The 25,094-nt window shown below is 39.0% G+C and overlaps 5 protein-coding genes across 7 annotated transcripts; 2 read left to right on the top strand and 3 right to left on the bottom strand.

The window, feature by feature from the left end:
• Positions 1-2,144: 2,144 nt before the first annotated feature.
• On the bottom strand, positions 2,145-8,686 carry LOC105673126 (RAB11-binding protein RELCH homolog). 3 transcript variants are annotated; one of them, XM_012368519.2, is made up of 16 exons: positions 8,467-8,681; positions 8,100-8,300; positions 7,693-7,851; positions 7,259-7,611; positions 7,057-7,170; positions 6,665-6,906; positions 6,138-6,448; positions 5,715-6,001; positions 5,271-5,598; positions 4,717-4,870; positions 4,411-4,534; positions 4,062-4,329; positions 3,647-3,782; positions 3,300-3,499; positions 2,870-3,131; positions 2,145-2,550 (listed from the first exon to the last, which is right to left on the bottom strand). In XM_012368519.2, exons 1-16 carry the CDS (start codon positions 8,516-8,518, stop codon positions 2,403-2,405), a joined length of 3,339 nt encoding a protein of 1,112 aa, XP_012223942.1. In that variant the 5' UTR covers positions 8,519-8,681; the 3' UTR covers positions 2,145-2,402. The 3 variants fall into 3 exon arrangements, with proteins under 3 accessions (XP_012223942.1, XP_012223943.1, XP_012223945.1); XM_012368520.2 differs by lacking the exon at positions 8,467-8,681 and having other exon boundaries at positions 7,693-7,847; positions 8,100-8,237; XM_012368522.2 differs by lacking the exons at positions 2,145-2,550; positions 2,870-3,131 and having other exon boundaries at positions 3,358-3,499; positions 3,628-3,782; positions 8,467-8,686.
• Positions 8,687-9,164: 478 nt separating this feature from the next.
• On the bottom strand, positions 9,165-11,145 carry Rpn3 (regulatory particle non-ATPase 3). Its single transcript, XM_012368663.2, has one exon. It carries the CDS (start codon positions 10,984-10,986, stop codon positions 9,469-9,471), a length of 1,518 nt encoding a protein of 505 aa, XP_012224086.1. The 5' UTR covers positions 10,987-11,145; the 3' UTR covers positions 9,165-9,468.
• A 79-nt stretch (positions 11,146-11,224) lies between these two features.
• tex (THO complex 3 homolog tex) lies at positions 11,225-12,784 on the top strand. Its single transcript, XM_012368664.2, has 2 exons — positions 11,225-11,527; positions 11,897-12,784. Exons 1-2 carry the CDS (start codon positions 11,339-11,341, stop codon positions 12,677-12,679), a joined length of 972 nt encoding a protein of 323 aa, XP_012224087.1. The 5' UTR covers positions 11,225-11,338; the 3' UTR covers positions 12,680-12,784.
• A 19-nt stretch (positions 12,785-12,803) lies between these two features.
• Positions 12,804-15,248, top strand: hmw (hemingway). The gene is made up of 2 exons (XM_012368665.2): positions 12,804-13,886; positions 14,003-15,248. The coding sequence occupies exons 1-2, from the start codon at positions 13,230-13,232 to the stop codon at positions 14,084-14,086; spliced, it is 741 nt and encodes a 246-aa protein (XP_012224088.2). The 5' UTR covers positions 12,804-13,229; the 3' UTR covers positions 14,087-15,248.
• Positions 14,376-25,004, bottom strand: Tmem131 (Transmembrane protein 131). Its single transcript, XM_012368661.2, has 23 exons — positions 24,772-25,004; positions 23,758-23,822; positions 23,495-23,523; positions 22,826-22,909; positions 22,627-22,750; positions 22,319-22,432; positions 22,117-22,239; positions 21,857-22,020; positions 21,572-21,758; positions 21,329-21,437; positions 20,991-21,256; positions 20,461-20,877; positions 20,191-20,379; positions 19,885-20,113; positions 19,375-19,756; positions 19,060-19,275; positions 18,847-18,986; positions 17,267-18,555; positions 16,650-16,980; positions 16,079-16,506; positions 15,807-16,008; positions 15,492-15,661; positions 14,376-15,405 (listed from the first exon to the last, which is right to left on the bottom strand). The coding sequence occupies exons 1-23, from the start codon at positions 24,863-24,865 to the stop codon at positions 15,316-15,318; spliced, it is 5,442 nt and encodes a 1,813-aa protein (XP_012224084.1). The 5' UTR covers positions 24,866-25,004; the 3' UTR covers positions 14,376-15,315.
• Positions 25,005-25,094: the final 90 nt, after the last annotated feature.

Raw genomic sequence — 25,094 nt, 5'->3', positions numbered from 1 at the left:
TTATATATGCTTTTATATCTCGTTAATACAGCAGCAATTTTAAACATTCAAAATTCGAAAAAAAAAAAAAAAAAAAAAAGGACGAAAAAAAAGAAAATTCAAAAAGTTTGTCGAAGGATCTAAAATTCAAGCGTCATCTAAGGATTAAGTGCAAGTAAATTGAAAAGCGAACCCCTTCACGATTTGAACATTTTTCATCAGGCAGGATCAACGAATCTCTCGAACTCGTAAAGAAGCAGGTGATATCGGAAACGTCTTTCGTGCGTCGCGTAGTATTCTTTAGAAATCAATTGATATAACTTTTGTCCACTGCATTTTCGTTGCGAGAGTGAGAGAGAGAGAGAAAGAGAGAGAGTGAAAGCGAGAGAGGGAGAGAAAGAAAGATATTCCAGTTAGCAGTTTCCGATGAAGCACCCTATGCATTCAAGAGAAGTAGCGGATGTGCCGGAGAATGATCGATCGTCGATCGTCGATCGTCGATCGTCGACGACGTGGAAGTGCCGGATTGGGGCGGTTTGGATCGTTTCAATTCGCACACGGTGGTGCTCTAGGCGAGTCCTACAGCGCGATTCATTAATAGTATAAATATACGAGGCGATATACATATACATATATATATATATTTTTTTTTGATGAGCCGCGCGCGGTTCTCTCCGGGACGCGGTTTCGCTTCGCCGCCACTCTCCAACGATTGTAGTAAAATATTCAATGTATATATATTATATACGCATATGTATACTACTACTACTACTACTACTACCACTACATACACACACACACACACATACACACACAGAGACAGACACACACGGGATAGGCTAAGCATTATTATTATACATACGTTGATGTACGTGTGCGTAATGTAATTTCGCGATTTACCGTTCGCGATTCTATTATTGCGATTTGTAATTCTCGTCGCAAGATCCGTGAGAGAAACAAAAAAAAGTAACGATTCGCGTAATCGCGCGCCTTGTCACATACCACATAAGCGACTCTAACGATTTATCAAATGACCTCGATTTTCCTTTTTTTCGGATTAACACGGGTTCTTTGGTTGTTTTTTTTTTTTTTCCGTTTATTCTTTTCTCTTTCGTTCCGTTTTTCGTACACGACGCGTACTCTCGTTTGTTGCTTTTTCAATACGTGTATATGGAAACAAAAAACGCGGTGTAAAAAAAACAAGTGTAGCTGGTTAACGAAAATTAGAGTGAGGGACATCTATAATACTATAGATACTAATTGCGAGAGAGAGAGAGAGAGAGAGAGAGAGAGAGAGAGAGAGAGAGAGAGAGAAGTTAAATGGTGCGAAATAAAAAGACAAGATACTGGCCCGCGCGATTAACGGCATTTCTCGAGCAATGAATTTTAGGCGAGCTAGGTGAGAAAGAAAGAAGGGGAAGAATTATAAACGAGATATTTCGAAAGTACTTTGCCTGTTAATTTAAGCGTATGGCTAATTGTGTGCTACTTATGTGATTTTTATAGAACCACGCTGATCAATTTTAGTAGACTGAGCTTCAGATCCTCCTAGATGGTCGTTGCCTGGTCTCTCGTGACCGGATATTTTTTTTAAGTAATCTTCGAAAATACTAATAATCGGCGTCGCATAATAAATGAGAGTTTTTTCAAAAATTGCACCGCGCGAGAGTAGATCTCGCGATTGTCCATTTGGGATCGATAGTGCGTCGCAACGATATCTCTCTGGCGATTATGTCGATTAATTATCAACCGCAAAAGGAAAAGAATACAATAGCAACGTTTCGTTGACGCATCAGGATAAGCTGTGATTATATAAAAAGAAAATAAAAGAAAAAATAGAAACCGCAAGAGCAGAACGCAACAGGATGTGTATTCCTAGAAAGTCTGATTTTGTAAACTATTCTACGAGGAAAACACTGTATTATATATATAATATACGAATATATATATATAAATATATATATATATATGATATGATATATGATATGATCTATGACGTTTGTTTATTACTATGTAAAATGACAGATTTCGAAATTAAACATTAATTACTGTTAACAACTGCGTCTTGAATCTTTCTTTTTCTGGTGTCAAATGTAAGTGATGGCGGGGATCATCGGAAAGATGGAGCAGGAAAATGTTGCGAGCGTGAAAAACTGACAAATGGATACTTTTACAAAAATTCGTATTGTTCACTCTTGAATTTCTTGTATCGTTGATATTTTAAACAAAATAATTTACACGTCACTTATAGCTAGCGCGATAAAAAAATAAGTTAACATTCGTTAAAACAACATTATACATTTTACGTTTTAATAACAACCTTACGATTGCGAATGTTTCACTCATCCTTGATCGATGAAACAATCGCGATAAAGTTTCAATATTCGAGCTGTTCGATTTTTCGCTATAAGATGACGAGAGAGTTATTTCTTGCGGAAGATATTCGGCATACTCGGCGATCCAGATTTCTGCTGAAAGATCTTGCTCATCCTCTGACGCATATCCTCCACACCCTGGCCGACATTCACCGTTGCCATAGACAGAGAGAGGCCGGAACTCGGCGAGAGTGTTCTGAAATAAAAATTATTTTTTATCAGACTTTGATATTTTACACATTTCTTGTACAGAAAAATATGCAGAATGCATAATGCGTTCATAAGAAAATGCAGAAATCCAAAGATAATTCGAAATTCAAGAATCTCTCTTTCTAAATTTGTAAATCGTCAGAATTATAAGTCATACAATTGATAAAAAAAAAAAAATACGTTTTTATATTTTACACTTTAACTGTAATTTTAATATATTATTTACTAGAATATATTTTATAATAATTAAGTTTAAATATAATTTATTACAAGTGCAAGCAGATCGTCTTATTTTTATACGATACCTCTCCGCCGGCTTCGACAAGTCCTGCTTGGATTCCGCTTCCCTGAGCAGTGAACGCACCGTATCCTTTTGCTGCGGCAGACACTGATTTACCAGCGTCTCGACATGCCGCAATCCCGGAAGCACTACTCCGGAAACGCATTGACTACTTAACGGGCAGTAGACCAGCACTGAATACGCCTCCACCAACGCGTTTACTAATTCGATCTTGCGGCTCTGTTGAAGCGCGAACGAAGCAATCGAGGATAACTGTGTCGCTATTACTGCAATTGACAAGAACTCAGTTTGTTTCTACACACACAAAATTCTACACACAGAAATATAAAAAGAACAAATATACCGTTTTTTTATTTAGGTTCACATTGTAAGTTCTGCGTAATGTTCGAAAGCTTGTTTTTCGAAGGAATAAAGATGAGCGAAAAATAACTTACCGTCTTCTATGTAATTCTGCGGACAAGTGGGGGCGATAAATGTGAATGTGGACACTAGTGACGTCGCCAGAGTTTGAGAGAGTCCTTGAGGATCCTTCGTGATCGTTTCTAATGTCAATCGTGCTTTATCGCGTGCTTCCCTCACTTTACATTCCGTTATTATACGCCCCAGCGAGGAGATTGCGTTGCAACGCACGCCACTAGAAATATTTACTTAATTATTACATAATATAGAGTAGAAATGTCAAAAAAGAGATTGGATTATTTTGCAGAGGAAAGGTTTTAAAAAGTTAATACAAGGATCCAAGAATTTCAGATACATGCATACACAGAGGAGAGTTTCTCACACTTCGGGATCGCTGGCGAGCGTTACGATGGCTGGCACGATCTTAGCGTTTATCAGCTGGTCCGAGACGTATGTGATGGCGGAGCCGAATAATGTTGCCGTTGCGCATCTTACAATGGATCGCTGATGTACTACACCTATAAAAAAAAAAAACCGTAAACCTATTTGCTACAATTCAGAAATATTCTTCAATTTATTGCGATAAAAATATATTAATTTTGTATATTAAAATGTCTGTAATTTATTAGCTGTGAATATGTAGAATGGATTTAACTCTTTCAAATTTAAGAAAATATAGTTTGGTAATAAAACTAGGCACTTGTTTAATCTCTTATATTTTTACTTTTTTACTTTGAATATTTTCCTTTTCGTTAATTATTAACGATTGGAATAGAAAATGAATGTGATATACAAACCATCCCATAAACTGGCAAGCACGTGTTCTTGTATGTGTTCGTAAGTGCATAAAATGCTTATGGCAAGCTGCAGCCAGGATATTTCGTGATTCATAGATAGAACCACAAGAAACTGTTTGAAATAGTTCGCGAACTCCGTGGAATCGAGAGTGCTTAGAATCACCAAATAACACGGGACCAAAAAGAGACTCATGTTCTTCTTATCTGTCGATAGTGCGGTCAGTTGCCTCTCAAGTTCCAATACTTCCGGGAAAAACATCACTTGTATCTGAAATAGTGTTCATTTATAAAAATCATCGTTCAAAAGATCATACAAGTTCTAGCAATATTTCTGATTATAAAATTTCACCCTGGATTGTGTGATGTATCTTCCGAAGCCCGCACACAACGAATGAACGTACGTAAGAAGTATTTTTAAAACATTTTCGTGCGCCGCGTCTACAGACTTCACCATTTCCAGGACATCAAATACACTGCAAAAGAAAGAAGTGCACTCTGAAGTCAGTATATCGAAATGGATAATAAATTGGTTCAGAGATTTGCATTTTAAATTTTACTTTCTCTGTTTAAAGTATAACAATGTCGCCAAGAATGTTTTTATGAAACAAAATTTACATTATTATTATATTGGTAATAAAATAATATAAATATTTACAATTTTTTCGTAAACCATTCTAACTCCGGCCAGGACGCATCCTCCCAGGACGTGAAGAAGAAAGTGTTAAGAAGGACGCCGACGTCGACGGAACCCTCGTAGAATATCCTCGGGTCGATGATATTGGAGTGACATAAGGCCAGAAATTCCTCGGCTGCACCACAAAGTTTCTAGAAAACTTTTGTGTTTTTGTTTTTGTGCGAGCTTATGAGCTTTACAAAAATTCTAATAAGAAGTGACACTAAGATTTTTGAATCTCAGAATCTTGGAATTCTCAAATCGCGAATTCTAAAACCTTTAAATTAAGTCTCATCAGATTTCGATAAATCTTAAATTTCTTAGAATTTCTGGATTTTCTATTTCTGATTTAAAAAATTTTCGTCTGATTTTACAAATCCTTGTATCTCGATAGAATTTTTATTTTACACCTTCTAAGATCTTCAATTGAAATCTTATCTTAAGATTATTAAGATTATCAATGATTACTTACTTCCTCGTTTAAAAATATTCAAATATACATTCTTATTTGTGATCTACTTCCACTAATAACTCACACAAATCCGATGATGTCCCATCCTCGATGCAGGCCAACACCTCATCGGTGTTGGCGACGCACAAGACTGTGTATGGCAAAATCCACTGTAAGATACCAATCGATGGCACCAGCTTCTCCTCCTCAACAAAGTCCTTGTTCGGCGAAGCATAGGAATGTATCGACTTCAGCTGTTTCTTCACTTTCGAGATTATGCGTGGCAGGAGATTCAGATGCAACCGCTTTAAAGATAACGCCCACTGCGCCAGAACTGGCAACAATACCGACGATGCCGTTTCAATAACCATTGACGATGTATCGTAAAGTGCCGTTAACGTCAGTTCCTCGCACTGTAACACGCCAATTTATCTCATGTAATGCTATGTATTACATTATATAAATGTAATTTAAAAAAAAATTAGACAAAAAGTTAATATAAAAAGCTTAAATATGATAAAATATCTACCTGGAAATATTTGTCAGGATCGTCCATTAAAGCTATGAGCAGCGCAAGACTTCTCACCACGCTGACTCGAACGACAGGATCTTTATCCTCCAACAGCATCTGCTGCAGCATTGACAGCATCAGTGAATTCCTGATGGAAGCTGACGTATAAGACGCCAGCACGGAGCAACATTCGACAGCTAATAATCTTCTTTCAGGATACTTGTGTTGACTCTGTTCCCAACAAATTGTCAAAATTTCTTCGCCCTCCAGCGGTTCCTCCGTAAGCTTCGCCATTACGACTAAACCTAGTGATTAAAGACGGAAAAATATTACATTTTTAGTAGCTATTTCTCACACACATTTTGTATTGCTTCTTTACAAATTATAAATTATGTTATTGTAAAATATCTCGTTTATAAATGTAATTTTCAACGCACTAACCGGCTAATATCATTTGCCGTTCGTCCTCATTCGGTCTCTTTTTCAAGTTGAACAGCAATTGCAGCAACTTTTCCCTCTCGCTAGAACTGGAGTGTAAGTGGATCGCGCTAAGTATCAAAGGTATAACTTCTTCGCGTTTGTTGAGAATAATGTTGGGCATTATTCGCGGCAAGGTATACGCCAGAATCTCGACCAACGTGTCTCGAGTGACTCCGCGCTTCAATGGTTCCTCCACCAAAGATATCACTGGTCCCGAAACATTCGCTAAACAATGCGTCGCTATCTCTAATTTGAACTTTGTCGGAAGATCTCTGTAACAATTGCAAATATATTATTTTAAATTCTTAACAATCTTTAAGCAGTAAAATCTTTATGTTCTTAAATTAATTCATTAATTATTAAAGTTTTTTAGTGTTTGATTTATACTATTTTTATATTATCTTTTAACTTATTTATGTATCTAACTTTCAATATTCCAATAAAAAAACTTTCGCCAATATACAAATATATATAAAAGCATAGATAACCTGGAGGATGCAGTTTGTAAAACAGATCTCTCTGTAACATTTATTCTGGGTAATTGCAGTCTGGTCCATTCTTTGTCTCCCGGATCTGTTTCGTCCAAACTAACCACTACAGAAGCGCTGTCATCTTCTTCCGGTTCCTGAGTGGTGGTCGACATGTCCCTTGGAAGTGATTCAAGCAATTCGAACTTATCAGGAGTTGTAGAGCTGGAATTGATGGTACGGATAGTTCCGCAGCTGCCTGACTACAAATAAAATCATCTTTTGCAATACATAACGCATACAGTGCGATAAAATAATTGAACTTTGATTAAATTAATGATTTATTATCTGAAACTTTTATGTAATGAGATTATTTTTACAAAAGAAGAATATTCTTCAATTAATTGACTCACCTTGATTGGATTTTCTGCAATATTCTCTTTAGTTGACGAAATAATTTCTTGCAAGGCAGCTTTTTCTTGTTCTAACACAGCAACTTGTTGCTGCAATGTTTCGATCAGTTCCATCTGTGAGAAATATAATATTATTAGAACTCAAGAACATATACAATTAAATATTCAAATATTGAAATTGTATATATTTAAAATAACAAACCATTTCTTGAGATTCATCCTTCTGCTCCTCAACTTCCTCGATGACAAAGTCCGTTTGCACAGCGACATTTACAGATGGAGGTTTGTCATATCCATTAGCTCTCATATATTCTCGATATATCTGCAGTAATTCTACAGGTTTAGGGATATTTAATCCTACATCCTGCCAGTCTTCGAAATCCTGATCCTCGCATTCGTCACTAAAGGTAATTGAAGTGAGCTTGTAAGATCTTGCCAGCAAATATTCGTTGATAAGAAAGTTTAGCGCTCGCTGCTCGTGTGGTTTTATAGGAGGTTCAGTAGCCATATTTTTTTCAGAACTCTTGTCTGGTGCTTTCAGTGTACCTTCCAACTCTAGTATTTTTAATCACAATGTATTATTGATTAAAAGAGTATAATAATATGCAAAAATATCATTACAACGAAAAAATATACCTGTTACTACAGTTAGATTAGCACGCAGTGCGGAAATATTTTCTCTGGCTTTCCGCAATTCAAATTCGAGAATGGCCACTCGCTCATCAACACCAGCTCCATCTTCTGAGTATCGAGTCATGTCCAAAGAATCCAAAGTTGCCTGACTAGAAGATCTGGCTAATAATAATGTTTTATTTATAGTTGTAATATCTATTAATCATTAAGCAACAATTATAATAAAATGTAATAATTTAAATTGAGATCTTTATAAATCTTGAAAAAAATTACTATTTTCTATGCTTTAAAAAATCTGTAAATTTGATTCTCCATAAAGCTTCTTATAATAGTTGTATGCTCTATGCTTTTAAAAACTTTTTATAAAGACCTATGATGTTTAATAAGTTCTTGACTGACAAAATACATACGCATCGGTATATATGGCTCTGGCTTGATACTGGAATTCTCAAAATTACTCGGGTTTGAAAAAAACTCCTTAAGAATGGGCAGTTCCTTGCCAGTTTCACATAATTCAGCATGTAACTCTAAAGCCGTTAAAAAAAGTTTCTCGTTGAGAAGCTTTGTGGCTATTTCTTCATAGGATATTGATGTCCTTGGAGCCACATATCCTGCAACAATAGTGCCAATGAAAAAAAACTCATTTACAAGGTTATGTTATGTGAAAATTACTCTGCAGTTGCGATTAATTTCACAGTTGGCAATTAACATTAATTATCGATGATTAAATAATTACAAACCCGAAATGTTACAAGAATCAATGAACGAAAAGGTTACCTTTGTTATTCATGGATAGTGGCTCTCTTATTTCCTCGATAGAACCCGCCATAATGTCAACGTGTTAAAATATTCCTTAAGAATGACATTTCCACGTGAGACAGTATTAAATCGTATGTTACTTAAACATTAAACACAATACATATGCATGCGAAGACGATTTATGTAGTAAATCATGTAACAACTCGTTTGACAGCGTAGAATCTTTTCATATCTAACATAGATAGGAATGCTCATGGAAGAAATCAGTTTTGTAAAATCACTAGAAATCTTCTTGGTTCTAAAATTGTCAACCAATTAAAATTGAAGTTTAATAATTGGTTACAACTAGTAACTTTTTCAAAAGTTTTCTTCATATACATTTGAAATAAAAAATAATCAATATTCAAATATTTTCACAAAATTTATATTTATTAATATATACATATCAACATATGTATTAATAAAAATAAATTATGCAAAAGTATTATCTAAATATTAATAATTATTAATAAATATAAATTTATTTAAAATAGATTGTATTCGTATTTTATATATATATATATAAGTACATTTATATTATAAATAAAAATTGTAAAAGCTACACTAATAAAAAATAAATGTATAAAATTGAATAATCCTTGTTATGCCAAAACAATTTTAATTATGTTGCAATCTGTTAAGATGACATTTATGATAACAGTAATAAATAACAATAATATCAAGAAATTATTTTATTAATTCGACTGTGATACTGTTTTTATTTCGTGTATATTCTTATCATTACTTAACTTATATCTTATTCATCGCATTATCAGTATTAGTATTTATGTGTGTATGAACGTAAGAATTCCATTCCACATTATCATTCTATAATCATAAACAACGACCACTATCAGTTCTCATTATTCTGTGGATTATCTACAAATTCGTTAAAACAGCACACATCAATATTATGATTATAGAATGTCCTAATTCCTAATCCATGCTTTGAGAAAGAAGTCTCTGAATATTCAAGAGAATTCAAGGAAAACCGTCGTCGTCCTCCTCAGCCATCTCTTTAGCCAGCTCCAGATCTTGCTGTTCCCTTTCCCTACGCTCCTCCGCAGACTCCAAATCCTTGCCGTAGGACTTGGGTGGATAGCGCATCGCTTTGACGCTTTGATTGTGCAAATCCAAACAGAAAGTTATTCTCTGATGGAAGGCGAGCAGTGGTTCCTTGGTGCAGTAGATGTCCGAGGTCTCCTTGCTGCGCATGTAGCCGTTCTCCGGATCTAGGGTGGCCTCGATCACTCCGTCGCGAATCGCCTTCGCTACGATGAATTCCGCGTCCACGCTGGAATCCAGTCCCAACTTGCGAGCGATGTCGGTTGGTGAGATGCGCGAATAGGACAGTCCGATCGAACGGATGGCAGTCTTAATGACGTTGTGTCGCAATCGTAGAATAAGCGTGAACGTGTGATCCACGCGGAATTGCGGCCCAAAGTTCTCCAAAACCTCGCCGAAGCGTTGCAGATTGCCCAGACGTACTGCCTGGGTGAGTTGGAAGTACGGTGCCAGGGCTCTGCGTAGAGCCGCCTGCCGGAATATTTGCCGCTCTGGAATATCACCCAGAAGCAACTCCACGGTGACTGCCAGCTTCTGAACCGTTTGTCTAAATCCAACAGCCGTGGTCTGTGGCGCTTTACGCATCGCCTGCACTAAGTACTTGTGTGCGGCTGAATACTCCAATCTCGCGGCTTTTATTCTGCCAAGATAGTATAGGAAACGGGCCCATTCGTTGTTGCTGGCCGACTCGGGGAAGGTCGACTTGAGTACCAGCTTGTCCGCTTGATCGTAGAGATTGTAGTGCAGGTAGTTGCGCAGCAGACAATTGATCAGCACCGCCTGGCCCTCAAAGTCATTACGCAGCGTCGCAGTGCGTAAACGATAATGCAAGAAAGCTCTGATGCTGTTCAGCTTATTTGTTAACTCGTATGCGCGAGAGTGATAGAAGTAGCACTTGGCAGCAATAAGATCTATGGTTCTGCGATTCTGCGCGACGATTTTCTGAACTAGTTGCTCAGAACACTGCACCGCCTCGTTGTACTTCCTAGTGTCGATGAGCCGGATCAGCACCAACAGATGAATGTAAGCGTCGATCTCGGGCAGCAGAGATGACGATGAGCTGCGGAACTTCTGGATAACAGCCTGGTTGTCATCGACATCCATTGGTTCCTCTATCCAGGCGAGCAAAGCATCACGTTCGGTGGCGGATTTGGTGTAAAAACCAGTGACGAGACCGCGTAGCACAATAGGATTGAGACGACGACGGGTGTTGGGTAAAGCGCGCAAAGCGCGCAATACAAAGCGCGGCTCTTTGTTCTGCACGGCTTTCTCAATTTGCCGAGTGTGCTCGCGGATATCGTGCAGAGTCTGCACGTCGGTGTCCTTGCGCTCGCCCGCACCGTCTCCGTCGCCGCTCTGCGCGTCCGATGACGTGTTTGGCGGATTCACATCCACATCCATCGCCTCAACATTTCTGCCGCTTGGTACGCCCATTGCTATCCTCTCGTAATCACGATCACTTGAGTTCTATTGACAGTGCGTGTTGTTGATGAATAAGTTTCTTTCTCAACTACGGTGAACTAACCTCTAATTCAAATTCTCATCCTTCCCCACTCGTATTTGTGCAATTCACGCAATGTTCAATGATGTTAGGTTAGATTAGGTTACTATCGCAAGCTTATTGGTGCATTTTATTTTAGGGACTTTAGAAAGGTCACAGTTATCCATTGGTATTACCTAAAATGCTCCGTTTTATCCGGGATTTTAAGAAATTGTTAACAAGAGCAAATTTACGTGTTTATGTCTCAAATCTGGCGTCACTGCACACACGTGCACGCTCGTGTAAATGATAATGGCGAGTACTTTACGAGTGGAAGAGTTAATTAATTATTTTAAATCGCATAATAAAATTCGGGAGCAGCAAAGCCACTCGGCGAAGGTACACAGTGTAGGATGGAGCTGCGACGGCAAATATCTGGCCTCGGGTTCTTTTGACAAGTCCGTTTGCATATTTTCGCTATGTCCCGATCGCTTGGTTAGTAAACATAACCTATGATTTTTTTTCAGAATGTATTTTTAAAGCGAGAATTTTTTGTTTATTATTTTGAGATTTATTATAATACTTCGACTGTTCTTATTTTTTATTTATATGTAAAATTAGAAATTGTATATATGAAATATTTAATTGTCAATCATAAAATTGCCAGAATGTTATGAGGTCCAGTTTTGTTTACAAAAATTTGGACAAACTTGAAACAGTATAGTATTCTGGTTCCATCTCATATTGATATAAATATAAGCGATTGAAATCAATAAATGCTTTATTCTTGTGTAATTTAAAATAATCTTTATATTAATTTCAGTTTTAGATTCAATTACAAAGATTTGTAAACTTCATTTGCAGAAACAGGAAACTACTTTTAGAGGACACGGAGGTAGCGTAGACCAATTGTGCTGGCATGCTTTCTACCCAGAATTATTATCCACAGCGAGTGGAGACAAGACAGTTCGCATCTGGGACACAAGAACACAGAAATGCACAGCAAACATTAGCACCAGAGGGGAGAATATCAACATTTCATGGTCGCCGGATGGCAACACAATTGCAGTAGGGAATAAGGAGGATCTGGTTACCTTCATCGATGCTCGAGTGATGAAGATCAGAGTGGAAGAGCAGTTCAACTTTGAGGTGAACGAGATCTCGTGGAACAAGGATTCGGATACATTCTATTTGACAAACGGACAAGGCTGTGTGCACATACTCAGCTATCCAGACCTAGAGTTGTTGCACATAATTAAAGCACATCCCGGCACGTGTATTTGCATCGAGTTTGACCCGACCGGCCGTTATTTTGCCACCGGGTCTGCGGACGCGCTAGTCTCCTTGTGGGATGCCGACGAATTATGTTGTTTGAGGACGTTCTCGCGGTTGGAGTGGCCGGTGCGGACTATCTCGTTCTCATATGATGGCCAGCTGTTGGCAGCGGCGTCTGAGGACTTGGTCATAGATATCGGCGAGGTGGAGACTGGCGAGAAAATTGCCGACGTTCCAGTGGAGGCGGCGACTTTTACCGTTGCCTGGCATCCAAAACAGTATCTCTTAGCTTATGCGTGCGATGATAAAGACACTTACGATCGAAAACGCGATGCCGGCAGCTTGAAAGTATTTGGTTTCGCGAATGATTGAGCTGATTATTGTAATTAATTACTTTTGTACGAATTCATGTTGCTTAAAATATTATTTATAAATATAGAATAATATTTTATATAAATAAATCAATCATTTTTCATATCCATTATCTTTGATGAAATTGATAATAAATTGTATTTTTTTAAAATGCAAATTTTGTAGATACAAATGCGTGGAAAATGAAGTGAAAAATGAATGAAGAATTTCTACAAGTAGAAAGATATATTTATACAAACGCAAATATTGGAAATATGATAAAAATTAATACAAAAAAATCTAAAAATATTCCATTTAAAACAAGATATCGTTGATATTAAATTGATTAAGATTCCAATTCAATCGCATATAAATTGATTTTTTTGTTAGAATACATTCGAACTAGGCATAATTGACATAGAATTTTTTGTTGACGACTTAGTTGGCATAGTTACGGCGTCAGGTTTCTCCAAACCACGTGAATCACGTTCCGTTTTGTTTGTACAAAGATCGTCAGCGAAAACTTTCCTGTTGAATCTTGCACTGCCTCTTCCATGATCTTCATCTCATTATGTCGAATCCTGATGATATAAAAGCCATCTGCGAATGCCAGTATGTTGGAGAATGCACCTCCGAGACGAAGAATTGTAACAATACTCTCAACATACACGAGATCGACGAAGAGGATAGTGAGACCGAAGCAACAACAACTGTAGAGCAATCCAATTCTGCTTCGGACGAGGAAGGCGAGATCGCATTGGCGACTAAAAACGCGCCGGATGACGAATCCGCGTATGTCGCGGAGTCCTTCTACTCTGACGAATCTTGTGACGGGTCCGATATCACCAACGTCACCTCAAGATCGCTGAATTCTTCTCTGCTCCTCGTCAACGATCTTCAGAATAGTCAGTGCTCGAATCGGAATGACGTCGAAGTCGATGAATTGAGGTGGGAAGACGACGAGTCCTGTCAGCTGAGCGACGAGCCGCCACGCGCGGCCACGGCGGACAGGTTAATCAAGTCGAGGAGGTGCAGGCGATGGAACATGAGCTTCACCGACGAGGAAATGCGCAGGATCGAGCGGGAGAACGAGCTGCTGCTGAGGAAGATCATGGCGCAGCAGAAGCCACGGTACAAGATCCTCGGCGAACGTACGGTTCAGCCCGGAAGCAGCAGTTCCGCGATAAACAGGAGAAGGCTGCAGAAAAAGATAGACGATGATAATCTGGTGCGTAATTTCTTTGAAATAAAAACGGACAGCGCTTTTATGGACATAGATTTTTTTTGTCAAGTAAATTGAATAAAGAGGCGACACACATATGATGCGAGAAATTTTATTTGCAGCTGCTCCTTAAGAGAATACAACAGGCGAAGTCGTGCGTCTTCTCGAATGCATCGAAAACGGGCTGTAGATTGACGTTTTTATAGAATTTTTACATTACTGCTACATCGAGAAGGATCTTTTGTATTCATCGGCAAGAGCAGCGTCAGTCATATATCCGCTGACTCAAATTTAATAAATTGGATGTTATCTGTGAAGAAGCAGCGGTACAAACGGTACACCAAGTTGTGATACAAGTTGTCATCTTTTAATATATGTGTGAAATTAAGGTATTCGCATTGTACTGGCTGGAAATAGCTTTATGACGCCCTTCCGACTCCGATATTTCCGCGAAGAAAAGTTCTTGATTTTTCCAGATAGAAAACATTAACTTCGTACTTTTTGTGACTTCTTTATTAAAACACAACGATTACCAGTCTTGAAGAATAGGTACACATTTCTTTCATTTTTCATATTTTGTATACGGCGCAACCTTGTAAAACTCGTCTTGAAAATTTGCTTGAAGGTATCTCTACAAGTCAAGACTATAAAAAATCACAGTTCTCACTCGTCTTGAATAACTTAATTATCACTCGTGGTTTAAGATCGGGATTCTCGAGTATTGCGATAGTTTTCTTCCTTTCTTTCCTTCTTTCATACGCATATACGGACAATGTCTTGAGAAAAGAGAAAGGGGTGCTGCAGTCGAGGAACAAATTATAAATTTTCGTATAAGTCACATATCACGATATAGTTGTTTCTTGAAATTAATATGTACTGTGATACTTATAGTATGAAACTGTATTTCTCTCTTTTTTTCCTTTTTTTTAAATATCGATTCTGCACTTCCACATGTGTTATTTCCATTTTACTGCAGTAAAATCAATCGTGTGTTCACTTTTATGACAAAAACAGAAAGAAAATATTCGATTATCCTGTACATGCGCGTGATATCTCGCTTGCTTGTAATTTAAGATATCGCTTATCTCTCTTCTTCTTCTTCTTATAACTTCTTCCCTCAATATGCTTTAAATAATGAAATAAAAAATAAAAAGTGTAACATCTAGATTTTGGTTTAAGAAACTGTACGAAAATAACTCGTTCGAGAGATTATCAATCGGTGTTACTGTCGTACAACGTAACAGTAATAATTATATCACAAAGTACGCTCAGCGTAGTTACAACAAAATAACAAATTTCTGTGACTTTCCAATTTTTCTTTGCTGAGGTCACGACGATTGCCGCGCTCACGACCGTTGTTACCCTCGATTTTCCGACAAAAATCGTAAAACAAATGTACGGTATCACAAGATAAAACATTCGAAATTCCCAATCATTAGTTATCACGCTTCGTTCTCCACGATTCCGTCGACGATGGCGTCCATATTGTGCTGAGTGAACGAAACGGATCAAATCCCGATCTTTCCTGGATTAAAATTTCAGACAAGAATTAAATATACATTTGTACTCTTCGCAATATCGTATTTTTCCCGTACTCGCTGATCTACTCACTTGCGTATCCGATTCTGACTGTAACGTTTGTGACATGGGAGGTGCCGCTGCGCCCCAGGGTGCCGCAGCCCACACACCCCCTGTATTAATTCCCCACACACCGCTGCGTTCCTCCCCCACCGCCGCTCTCGTATACAATGGCTCCCAATTCGTATCGACTGTCCAGTTATCTGTAATTGACATTCAATTCCCATCACTTGTCCGTTGAATCGTCGAGAAATTCTATTTTTTTAGCGAAATAATTTTTATACTCGTGTAAGTTTGAATAATTCACGATATTTTGTTTTCTAAAGCGGGGATTTTTTGACTGATCACCTTTCAAGTCAGACAAAACAGGTTTCTCCGAGGTTTTTGATGTCTCCAACTGAAATCCGCTTGTACTGTCTGACAGTAAGTTTATCATAGGACTAGTATCTTCCCATAATTGGCACCGCGTATCTTCTTCGGGGTTCTCCAATTCCACTAAAGGTTCGTCCGTTTCTGGAAGATCGTCGTACGGCACCAGCTCACGTTCAAACTGCCAATAATGTAACGAATGAGTGCTTTCAGTTTAACGATAGCGGGGGGGAAAGCTGAATCGAACTTACGGGATGTTCGGTGAAGGTGTTGATGAAGTAACTGTTCGAATGCTGCGAATCTGGCTGTAAAATTAGAGGATCAGGATCGTGCGCTTTGTCCTTGCCGAGAGATGTGATGCAGAGGGGAGCTGGCTTTGGCAAATTGTACTCTTTCGATGTTTGCAACAATTCTTGCATCGATGATTTCGCATATTGAACATCTTTCACATCAATATTGTACGCCGCGGACAGATTTGACGTGTTCGCTTGACCCTTGTGACTGACGTGATTTAAGTTGCAAAACGGCGGGACGATCTCCTGGCTTCGCGCCACCACGTCGCTGAATTTAGCCCTGTTCTCGCCCCAGCGAGAGGGCGGAGGTGGCAATGAAGTGGGAATTGTTCCTACGGTGCGCGTTACGTCCTCCTTCTGGTTTACGTTTCCGTTAACAGGAGGAGCTGGAATAGAATAAAAATTTTATAAAAATGCAGGCTACTTGTTAAAATTAAAATCTAAGGGAAAAAAAAAAAAAATTAGTAAAAGAACTTGGAAGAAGATTCTGTAACGAATAGATATTATGCGATATTTATGAATAACGTACATTTGACGTGTGCTTTGTCGGCAGAAACCCGACGTTTCTGCACTGTCTTCTCCTTTCGCGGCGGATTCTTATTCTGACGCGGTAGCTTGAAGGATGATTCAACGGTGCGTGAGGTATGAACGTGATGCTTCGTGGTGGATCTACTGGTACTCGTCTTCCATCTATTAGGATTATTTTGCCTCTCCTTATCGTACTCATCGTCATCACAGTCGCCTTCGTAATTATCCTTATAATCTATGCATGGCACAGAAGGAATAGATTGAGGTTTGCTTTTCTTAGATATCGGCTTTCTTTGGAGCTTGTCTTGTTTACCGCACGGTTGATCAAAACCCTGTACATCGTGAAAGAATCTTATTATAGACGCATCTAAACAGCTTTTATTCGCGCACGGATTTCCATTATCAAGTGTATTTATTTATCCATCGGTTCCATTTTTTTAATTAGAAATTAATTGTAAGTGAAATAATTTTAATAATAAATCTACTTTCGATCTTTTTAGTATCCAATTTCTGAACATTAAAAAATTCAAGCACTTAATAATTCTAATATTGATATTTTCTTCGGGAAAGATAAAGTTAAATTAAAATCCCTCATAATTATTGCGGCTTTCGACTTACTTTGCACGATGTCGTTTCATCGTGAGTTGAACTTTCTGTCGTTGTGGACGAGGTCTCTTCTTCTGAAAGGTGAACGATCTTTTGAGTGCTCGTGGAATCCAGCTTTTTCAAGGAAACGTGATTATTGTGATTACTGTTGTTGTTTCCGCCGCTACTCGTCTGTTTACTGTTTCGCTTGCTATCCGACTTGTTGGCTCGGCTGTTACCGATTATTCCTGCGTCCACTTGAATTTCATCGATCAGCTTTGCCTCTTCCTTGACACTCGGCTGCGTTGATTGCGTTCTACCTTTTCTGTTCGACGTCGGACTCGACTTCGTAACCGGGCTGACAGTACACTTCTTCTCTTGAGCCAGCTGAGCGTCCGCGAGCGTATCACTCGCCACGCAATTGTCCGACTGAGCCTCTTGAGCGTTCTGCTTCCTGTTCTTCTTCTTCGTCGACGTGTTCGCTGTACTCGCATTAGCGTTGTCCGCGTTGGACGGTTCGTCGCACCGTTTGAAGGACAGCAGATCTTTGGACTCGGTGTCCAATTTGAATCGGCGCTCCTCCTCGGCGGACCAATCCGGAATCTTCAGCAGTGCCTTTGGCACGTCCTTATCCTTGCACTTCTTCACGCTCATCAGTGACCAGTCCGGCGTGAACGCCTCATCCTTCCTCGTCCTGGGGCTCTTCTCGTCGCTCGTCGCGGTCTTCTCGTTCTTGCTGACGACGACGCTGTCGCCGCCGACCTGCGCCGTGTTCTGCATCGAGATATTCGACAGCAGCCTGAGATCGAGAGGCGGTTGCACCGGATCCTCCTTCAAGTAATTGGCCAGGGTTCCCCGCAGTATTCGATCCGCCTCGAGGAACGAGGCCGCGAACACGCACGGCAATATTATCAGCGAGAGGAATCTGGCGATCCAGTACACCGCCCATTCCCACGACGGTCTGGCGAGCACCGACGCGCACGAATGTAACAAGTGCGCCGGCAGAATCGCCAATAGATTAAGTATCACCATGCCGTTCTCGATGATCTCGCCGCTGTCCGGTCCCAGGCTCGTCAGCACTTGCAGCTTCCGTTCCACGCGCGACAGCGTCAGGTCCGGCGTGAACGCTATCTCGATCCTTTTAGTAGCGTTCGGATTCAGCTTGAACGGCGCGCAGTCGAGCACCTTGAAGCCGTAACCCTCGCAATGCAGATTGTTGATGTAGAAACCGTAAACCTCGATTGGCAGCTCTCCCGTATTCCTAGCCGTGAATGATCGCTTTACGGTGAGAATGGGAGTTGCGGTGAGTTTGTTGCGATGTCCTGAAAAAAAAAAAAGACAAGCGTTGAAGGATCTCTCTTTGTGTTTCTCGTTTTAAAACAAAATTAAAGCTGCTAGAGAAAAACACGATGCAAGAAGCTTGCACTGATTTAAAAATTACAAAATTCATGTATTTTGCATTAAACTTATCATTTATTATGAATGCATGTATCATAATTTCATGAAAAAATTGAATGCAAAAAAATAAATTGATATATTGATGAAAGAAAAAAAGGTGCATCTTTCAGGAAATCTTCTCTTGTCGTAAGGCAAAAGTGAGGAAACGTACATACGTTCGCATTCTTTAAGACGTTTGTCCATCAATTCGAACAAGAGCGGCGTGGTGGATCCTGATTTACGATTGCCGAACCTAAATTGTGCACTCGCGCCTCGACTGCTCATGCGTAGAACCTCTAAAATGGTCATGTTATTTCTGGAAGGGCGATGAGAAACGCACGTTAATACATGGTACAAGTGTATACTCTCTTTCTCGCGGTGAAAATTACCTAATATATAAAAAACCAGACGACATCGAAGCAGAAGAGGGGGTGTACGCCACGCGAACCGTCTTCGTTTCCGACGGTTGTAAATACAAGGGAAACGATTGGGGCGCTATCGGTACGCCCCACTGTTTCTCGAACAGCGCTCGCTCAGCCGCATTCTCCTCCAGCTTGAACTCTTCCGGGACCGTGGATGAACATTCCGCGCACACGGGCTTGAATCTGCCGGTAACATTTTTGCCGTCAGTTTTTTTTTTTTTCCTCGCTCGGAGAATAAATTTGTAGGACAATAATCGAGCAGTTTCGCAACCAATTACATACTTCGTCGGCAAAGAGTGATAAAGACGAGCCCCTTGAGGGTAGCTCCAGTCCATAACCAGTTGAACCATCAGCGGATTCGCACTCGGATTGTGCAGTTCGATTGCTTTGTACGACGTGTTTCCGACCTGAGTCAGCGGGAATATCAGGACGCTCTTGTTCTTTATGCTGTCCGAGGCGACCAGCAGGCTCGGCCAGTACGGCTTGATGTTCATGTAAAACCTGTGGCCGCGCACCTCCGTCGTGTCCAGGCGCATTGTGATGTTCTCCCACGAGCCGTCCGCCGTGGAGTTGACGAAGCGCGTGTGTCGCGTGTTCAGCAAGTTCAGGTCGGAGTCGCGAGTGTGCGAGGGAAGGCTCATCGTATTCAACCATTGGCTTCCCGCTGCAAGATAAAAGATACTCACTAAACAGCTAGCTAGCAAAATAACTGCATTGGAAACGACACGATGATCGTTGAAAAACTAAAAATGTGTATATTTAAGTTTAGAAATTGCAAAATACAACACGCACTGTTGGTGTCCGTCGATAAACCCAGGTAACAGTGCTGCTTGCACGTCACCGAAGGATCGACTTGTATCGAGCCGATGTTATTCTCGCCTTTCGATATCACCGGCATCGCAGCCTCCTCCAGCGGGATGTACTTTATCCTATCGTCCTTGTTTATTGGCGCGATATGCGTCACTTTCATCGGTCTCGAGAACGTGGAGTGCACTTTCACTTGTTGCACACAAATGGATCCCTGCACAGCGTTTTGAGATCACGTGAAGGTTACGCATCGTCAGAGAATTAATTCTGAAAAATTAGATTGTAACTCACAGGGAAGCAATCAGTAAAAATAAGCTTCTTCAAGGAAATTTTGCCGTGCGCAACTCGCATATACACCGGCAAGGTGAACCGCTCGTACGTCGTTCGCACGAAAACATCGCCCACGATCGTGTCCTCCTCAACCATGACGGTTTTCACTTTAATCTTGAAGATCGCCAGAAACTCCGGTTTAATGTATTGCTGCAAATCAACATATTGATATTTACTTGTTACCGTAACGAATGTAGGGACAAACAAGGGCTTGTCTTGCGGCACACTCACGTTTCCAGAGTGGCTGCACACGGTTATGTTTCGAAATTCCTTGTCCAACAATTCTGCGGGACCGTTCTGACATCCCATCAATTCCAGAACCGCACCAGGCATATTCACGCCCCAGCTGTGCAGCTCCACGTTCACCGGGTTCTGATTCTCCAGCGCGAAAATTGCTTCGTTCTCGGTGCCGCTTCCCACAGTGCCGAAATTCAATGTTCCCATGTCGTCCTCCTTCTCATCCAGCATGACTTTTCTCACTTTGCCGTCGTAGCTTAACACCGGAACTTCGGTCACGGACACATTAGAGTGTATCAATATCGACGACTCCATTTTCACGTTATCACCTTTCGGTTCTTTGGCAAGTTGTAAAGAAAATATATTGACCTTTTGCTCAGGTTTTATTACTCTAGGAGTAAAATCTTTTATCTGAAACATTCATATACATACAAACACTTCGAAAAGTAGTCGAGAGAAGAAATATTCCACGTGTGATGTTTATCAATAAAAGGAAAAAAAAAAAAACCATCAACGGTTCGTACCGTAAAAAGCGATTTCGCGTTCGAACACATCGTGACATTCGTAATAGCTAGTGGTAATTTAAACTTGTTCACCACGCTAAAGTTCCGAGCTTGATTGGATTGTGGGGAACATTGCGGATAATGGGTAACCGATGTGTTTACTTCTAATCCACCCTGCAATACTTGAGCTACCCATGGAACTGCTAATTTTTGACTAGAGCCACCTGGACCTATTGCTTTTATTATTAACTTGCCTTTAAAGTGCTGCAAGTCCAAACCTGTTTTCCCTAAGAAGATCAGAAGAATTATTTCAGCCGCCGGCTATGTCAACTATCTCACGATAGACGGATGTTTCTTACAATCATAAATCAGCATGCCGATGGCAATTGGTATATCTGTCTCTCCCGGAATTATTGCTGGCTCAAAATGTAATTGTAATGCTTTGGATACAGGCGTATTTATAATATTCTACAAGAAATATTTCGTTTACTTTGCATAATATTTTTGAAGTAACGATGACTTGCAAAATTTTAACGATTTTAACGATATCTCGCTCACTTCGTATGACATTTTGAAAGCAACACGACGATCTGAAAACTCACCATAACTTTGATTGCTTTCTTTGCGGAATTTTTCAAAGCAATAGGGTGGTGAATAGGTGGCTGTAACGAGCCACCCATACCTAAATTAATTACTCCAGAACTTCCACCCCAATGAAGACCAGCTCCACTTTTGACCTCTACTTCGACTGCCACCACGAGGATCTCAACAGTGTTATTCACTTTAAATCTGTCACAAATTGTAGTTGCAATTAAGCATGTGTATAATGTATTATAAATACCGTACATTATATATTTATACTCCACGTTCACAATTGTCTTACTAACCTAATGTATGCTGTATGATTTTTTTCCGCATAAGCATTAAAAGTTAGTCTGATGATAGGCTTTGTTTGATAAGGTAAAATTTCCCATAATTCACGAGTGCCTTCCGGCTCGCCTGATGGTAATTCTAATTGAAATTCTCCACCGCTACTATATACTTCCACCACCTGTGTTTGCGCAACGGACAGAGAAAGGTCGTCAATTAGTAAAATCGCTCTGATATATAAATACATTCGATACAGGCAATATTCGTAGATACGTACTTGTAAAGTTTCCGGATGTGGATTGTGCATATATATGAGAGGTGTAAAAGATGCGTTTAATGGTAACTTGACATCGACTACAGGTCTGAGTCTATAAGGACTACTGACACTTATTCCTTTGACCTGTGAATTTGGAAACCTCTTGTTGTACAAGTTGTATACATTCAGCGTGAAAATTATGATTAAAGCTTAACTTTATTACCTGATACTTTAGTATCCCATCTGAAGTATGTATAAAAAGGTGTGTATCTATATCACCTTCATCTCGACCAAGGAAGACAACTTTAAATGTTGTATTCCCCAGTGGTGGAATTACCTAAGCAACAGTAATTAAAATTAATAAATTAAATACTTGCACTTTCATTAATTATTTAAAAATTAAATAAAATACTCATAAATTAGTCTTAGCATAATAAAGCACGTTAAGCACATGTTTTAATTTATTTATCTTATATTGTATGAAATTACTCCGTGAAAATATTATAATAACTATACTGCTCGATAACTTACTTTGTTTTGAAAAAATGATGAATGAAAATGACGTGTATTTCCAGATATCGATGAAAGATGTATAGTTTTATTGTGATCTTTGTTAAATATGATCACAGTTTCTTGGTGAGGAATACCAAGTTGTCTGGGGACAATAAAAAATCACATTGTCACACAACTTCCCTTGTAATAAATCAAAATGCTATAATAATACATTCACCTTTCTTTGAAGTCCAAGATGCTTGGCTCAAAAGAAATGTGAGAAAAGGAATTTTCCATTTTATCTTCTTCCGATATAGTATCCCTTAAAAACATAATAATGCTCTTCAATATTTAATTACTACATAATGCAAAAACGTATAACAAGTGGAAATTGAAAATAGAAAAGGTATAACAAAAATTAGTTTGAAATATATTGTTACCGCGACATAACAAAATGATTAGTAGATAATTTTAATGATGCGTACACATTTTTTTAATAGCACGTATAAAACACGAATTAATTGAATATAAATTTTATCACCATTCGTATTTATCTTGTTAAAAAAATTGAAAATTATTTTCTAATTTTCTTCAAAACACATAAGAATTGAAATATTTTATTCTCCACCTGCTAACGGTGTTACAAACTTAATAAATCTTGCTATCAATAAATCAAGTAGAAGTACGATAACAAGATAAGTGCAATGATAGCGAATAAAACGCAGTTAGAGCGAAATTTGCATCCGCAAAATCTTTATGAAAATGCGTGGAAGTTTGCAAGGCTTTTCACGATGCGTACGCAGAGTACCCTGTGTGTCGCTAACACGGGAGGATCAAAGAAAGAGTTTACAGCAGGTACCTTTCCTACTTCCACTCACCATTATATATTAATGAGTATTATGCTTACCCAGCCCCATGTACTGTATTAGCAAAATCCTATAAATAAAACAAAATCCAATATTTTAATATTTTTACCACATATGCGTTATATTATTTTAACAAACCACAATTATTCAACGAATATTAAGTTTATAATTATTCTTTTATTAGACTTCATAAATAGATAAAATACAAAACTCATCCAGTATCATTCTGTGTTTATATTTTTCCGTTTAATATTTAAGTTAACGCATAATTACATAATACATTGCCTGTAACAAAATTACTAACCTTATGCATAGATATTGGCATATTATCCAAAAGATATTGAACATCGTTGTCATCCTGAACGAAGGCTATAAAATATATTAATATATGTCATTTATATATATAAAATATTGAAATACATATAATTTATTTTTTTTATTTAAAAATTATTGAATAAAATTAATGTTTAAGTTTATAATTTCAAGCTACGATAAATACATCTAGGAATATATAAGATTATAAATAAATAATTTATTATAATAATTTTATAGACAAAGCAAATATAACTGATATTCCAGTTTGAACAAATGTGTTTGAAAATATAAAAGAACTGGCCATTAACCGATAAAAATAATCAACAGATAATAAACGAAAATTACCGGTCATTGTATACATATAATAAACCGATAAAAGTGACTGTTATTACAAATTGCTTACATTAAAAAAATTTAAAAATTAAATAAAGAAAACTACAGCTTCAAGCTTCAATAAATATTTCTTAAAATGTACGAAAACGACAAATAAACTTAGAATTATAAGCAAGACATTTCTACATAAAATTAATCTCTAGATTTATAACAAATACCGTTCAATTTCTGTGATAGAAGCTTCACCTTATAACACGCATATCTCACGCGATGTAAACACCTCGGTCAGAGCCGAGGTTATATCATTCCTATCGTTATCATAACATTTTGCCAATGAAATTCGAAAAATAAAAAAATAAAAACGGCGTAAGAGCGTTTCGCCGGGACGTTGATCGCGTGACGGCGCTTGGCGCGTAAAGCTCGTGCGCGATGTGACCTTCATCGCAGTGGGGTATCACGATGGGTATCGCAAAGCTTGAATAGCCGTAGGTCGCATCGCGTTTTGACACCGTGTGCGACATCGTGTCCCAATGATTCGCGGAATTCCGCGCGTTGTCCGCGACGATTGTTATTGTTGGATGCGAATCGCTTCGGTCCGCATCGAAATAGTCATGCGGGGAAAAGAGAGGGAGAGAGAAAGAGCGAGCGAGAGAGCGAGAGAAATGCTCACCATTGTTGTGGCCGTGTAACGACGGCCGGATTTGTGATGTCGCGTCCAGTAGCGTCAGCAGGAACAGACAATAGAACACCTTTAACTCGGGCATAATAACACCGCGGCTGATTCTGTTGCACTGCTGTTGCGTCGGCTGCTGCTGTTGCTCGCTATTTTGTCTTTAGCAGACATGAGAGTCCGCTTTCGGCCATATTTCGGTACTATCGAAGCGCGCGGTATCGATTCCGCTGCTGCGCCGCGGGCGCAACGCGCGAAACCGCCGTCGACGGCGCTGTCAGTTGTCGCGCGCGTTTTGAAAGTGTTCTGTATGATGTTTGAAA

This window comes from Linepithema humile, chromosome 6, assembly GCF_040581485.1.
Source record: "Linepithema humile isolate Giens D197 chromosome 6, Lhum_UNIL_v1.0, whole genome shotgun sequence".
NCBI classification, from domain to species: Eukaryota; Metazoa; Arthropoda; class Insecta; order Hymenoptera; family Formicidae; genus Linepithema; species Linepithema humile.
This window is presented reverse-complemented; position numbering and strand designations above follow the sequence as displayed.

Excerpts from the sequence above, each read along its gene's own strand:
- Tmem131 (XM_012368661.2), bottom strand. The coding sequence starts at position 24,865 with ATGCCCGAGTTAAAGGTGTTCTATTGTCTGTTCCTGCTGACGCTACTG. Across the intron at positions 23,524-23,757 it reads TGCCAATATCTATGCATAAG|GATTTTGCTAATACAGTACA; the intron begins GTTAGTAATTTT and ends TTTTATTTATAG. Across the intron at positions 22,751-22,825 it reads ATCTTGGACTTCAAAGAAAG|ACAACTTGGTATTCCTCACC; the intron begins GTGAATGTATTA and ends TATTGTCCCCAG.
- hmw (XM_012368665.2), top strand. The coding sequence starts at position 13,230 with ATGTCGAATCCTGATGATATAAAAGCCATCTGCGAATGCCAGTATGTT. Across the intron at positions 13,887-14,002 it reads AGATAGACGATGATAATCTG|CTGCTCCTTAAGAGAATACA; the intron begins GTGCGTAATTTC and ends TTTTATTTGCAG.
- Rpn3 (XM_012368663.2), bottom strand. The coding sequence starts at position 10,986 with ATGGGCGTACCAAGCGGCAGAAATGTTGAGGCGATGGATGTGGATGTG.
- LOC105673126 (XM_012368519.2), bottom strand. The coding sequence starts at position 8,518 with ATGGCGGGTTCTATCGAGGAAATAAGAGAGCCACTATCCATGAATAAC. Across the intron at positions 7,612-7,692 it reads TAATCTAACTGTAGTAACAG|AGTTGGAAGGTACACTGAAA; the intron begins GTATATTTTTTC and ends TAAAAATACTAG. Across the intron at positions 4,330-4,410 it reads GATACATCACACAATCCAGG|ATACAAGTGATGTTTTTCCC; the intron begins GTGAAATTTTAT and ends ACACTATTTCAG.
- tex (XM_012368664.2), top strand. The coding sequence starts at position 11,339 with ATGATAATGGCGAGTACTTTACGAGTGGAAGAGTTAATTAATTATTTT. Across the intron at positions 11,528-11,896 it reads CGCTATGTCCCGATCGCTTG|AAACAGGAAACTACTTTTAG; the intron begins GTTAGTAAACAT and ends CTTCATTTGCAG.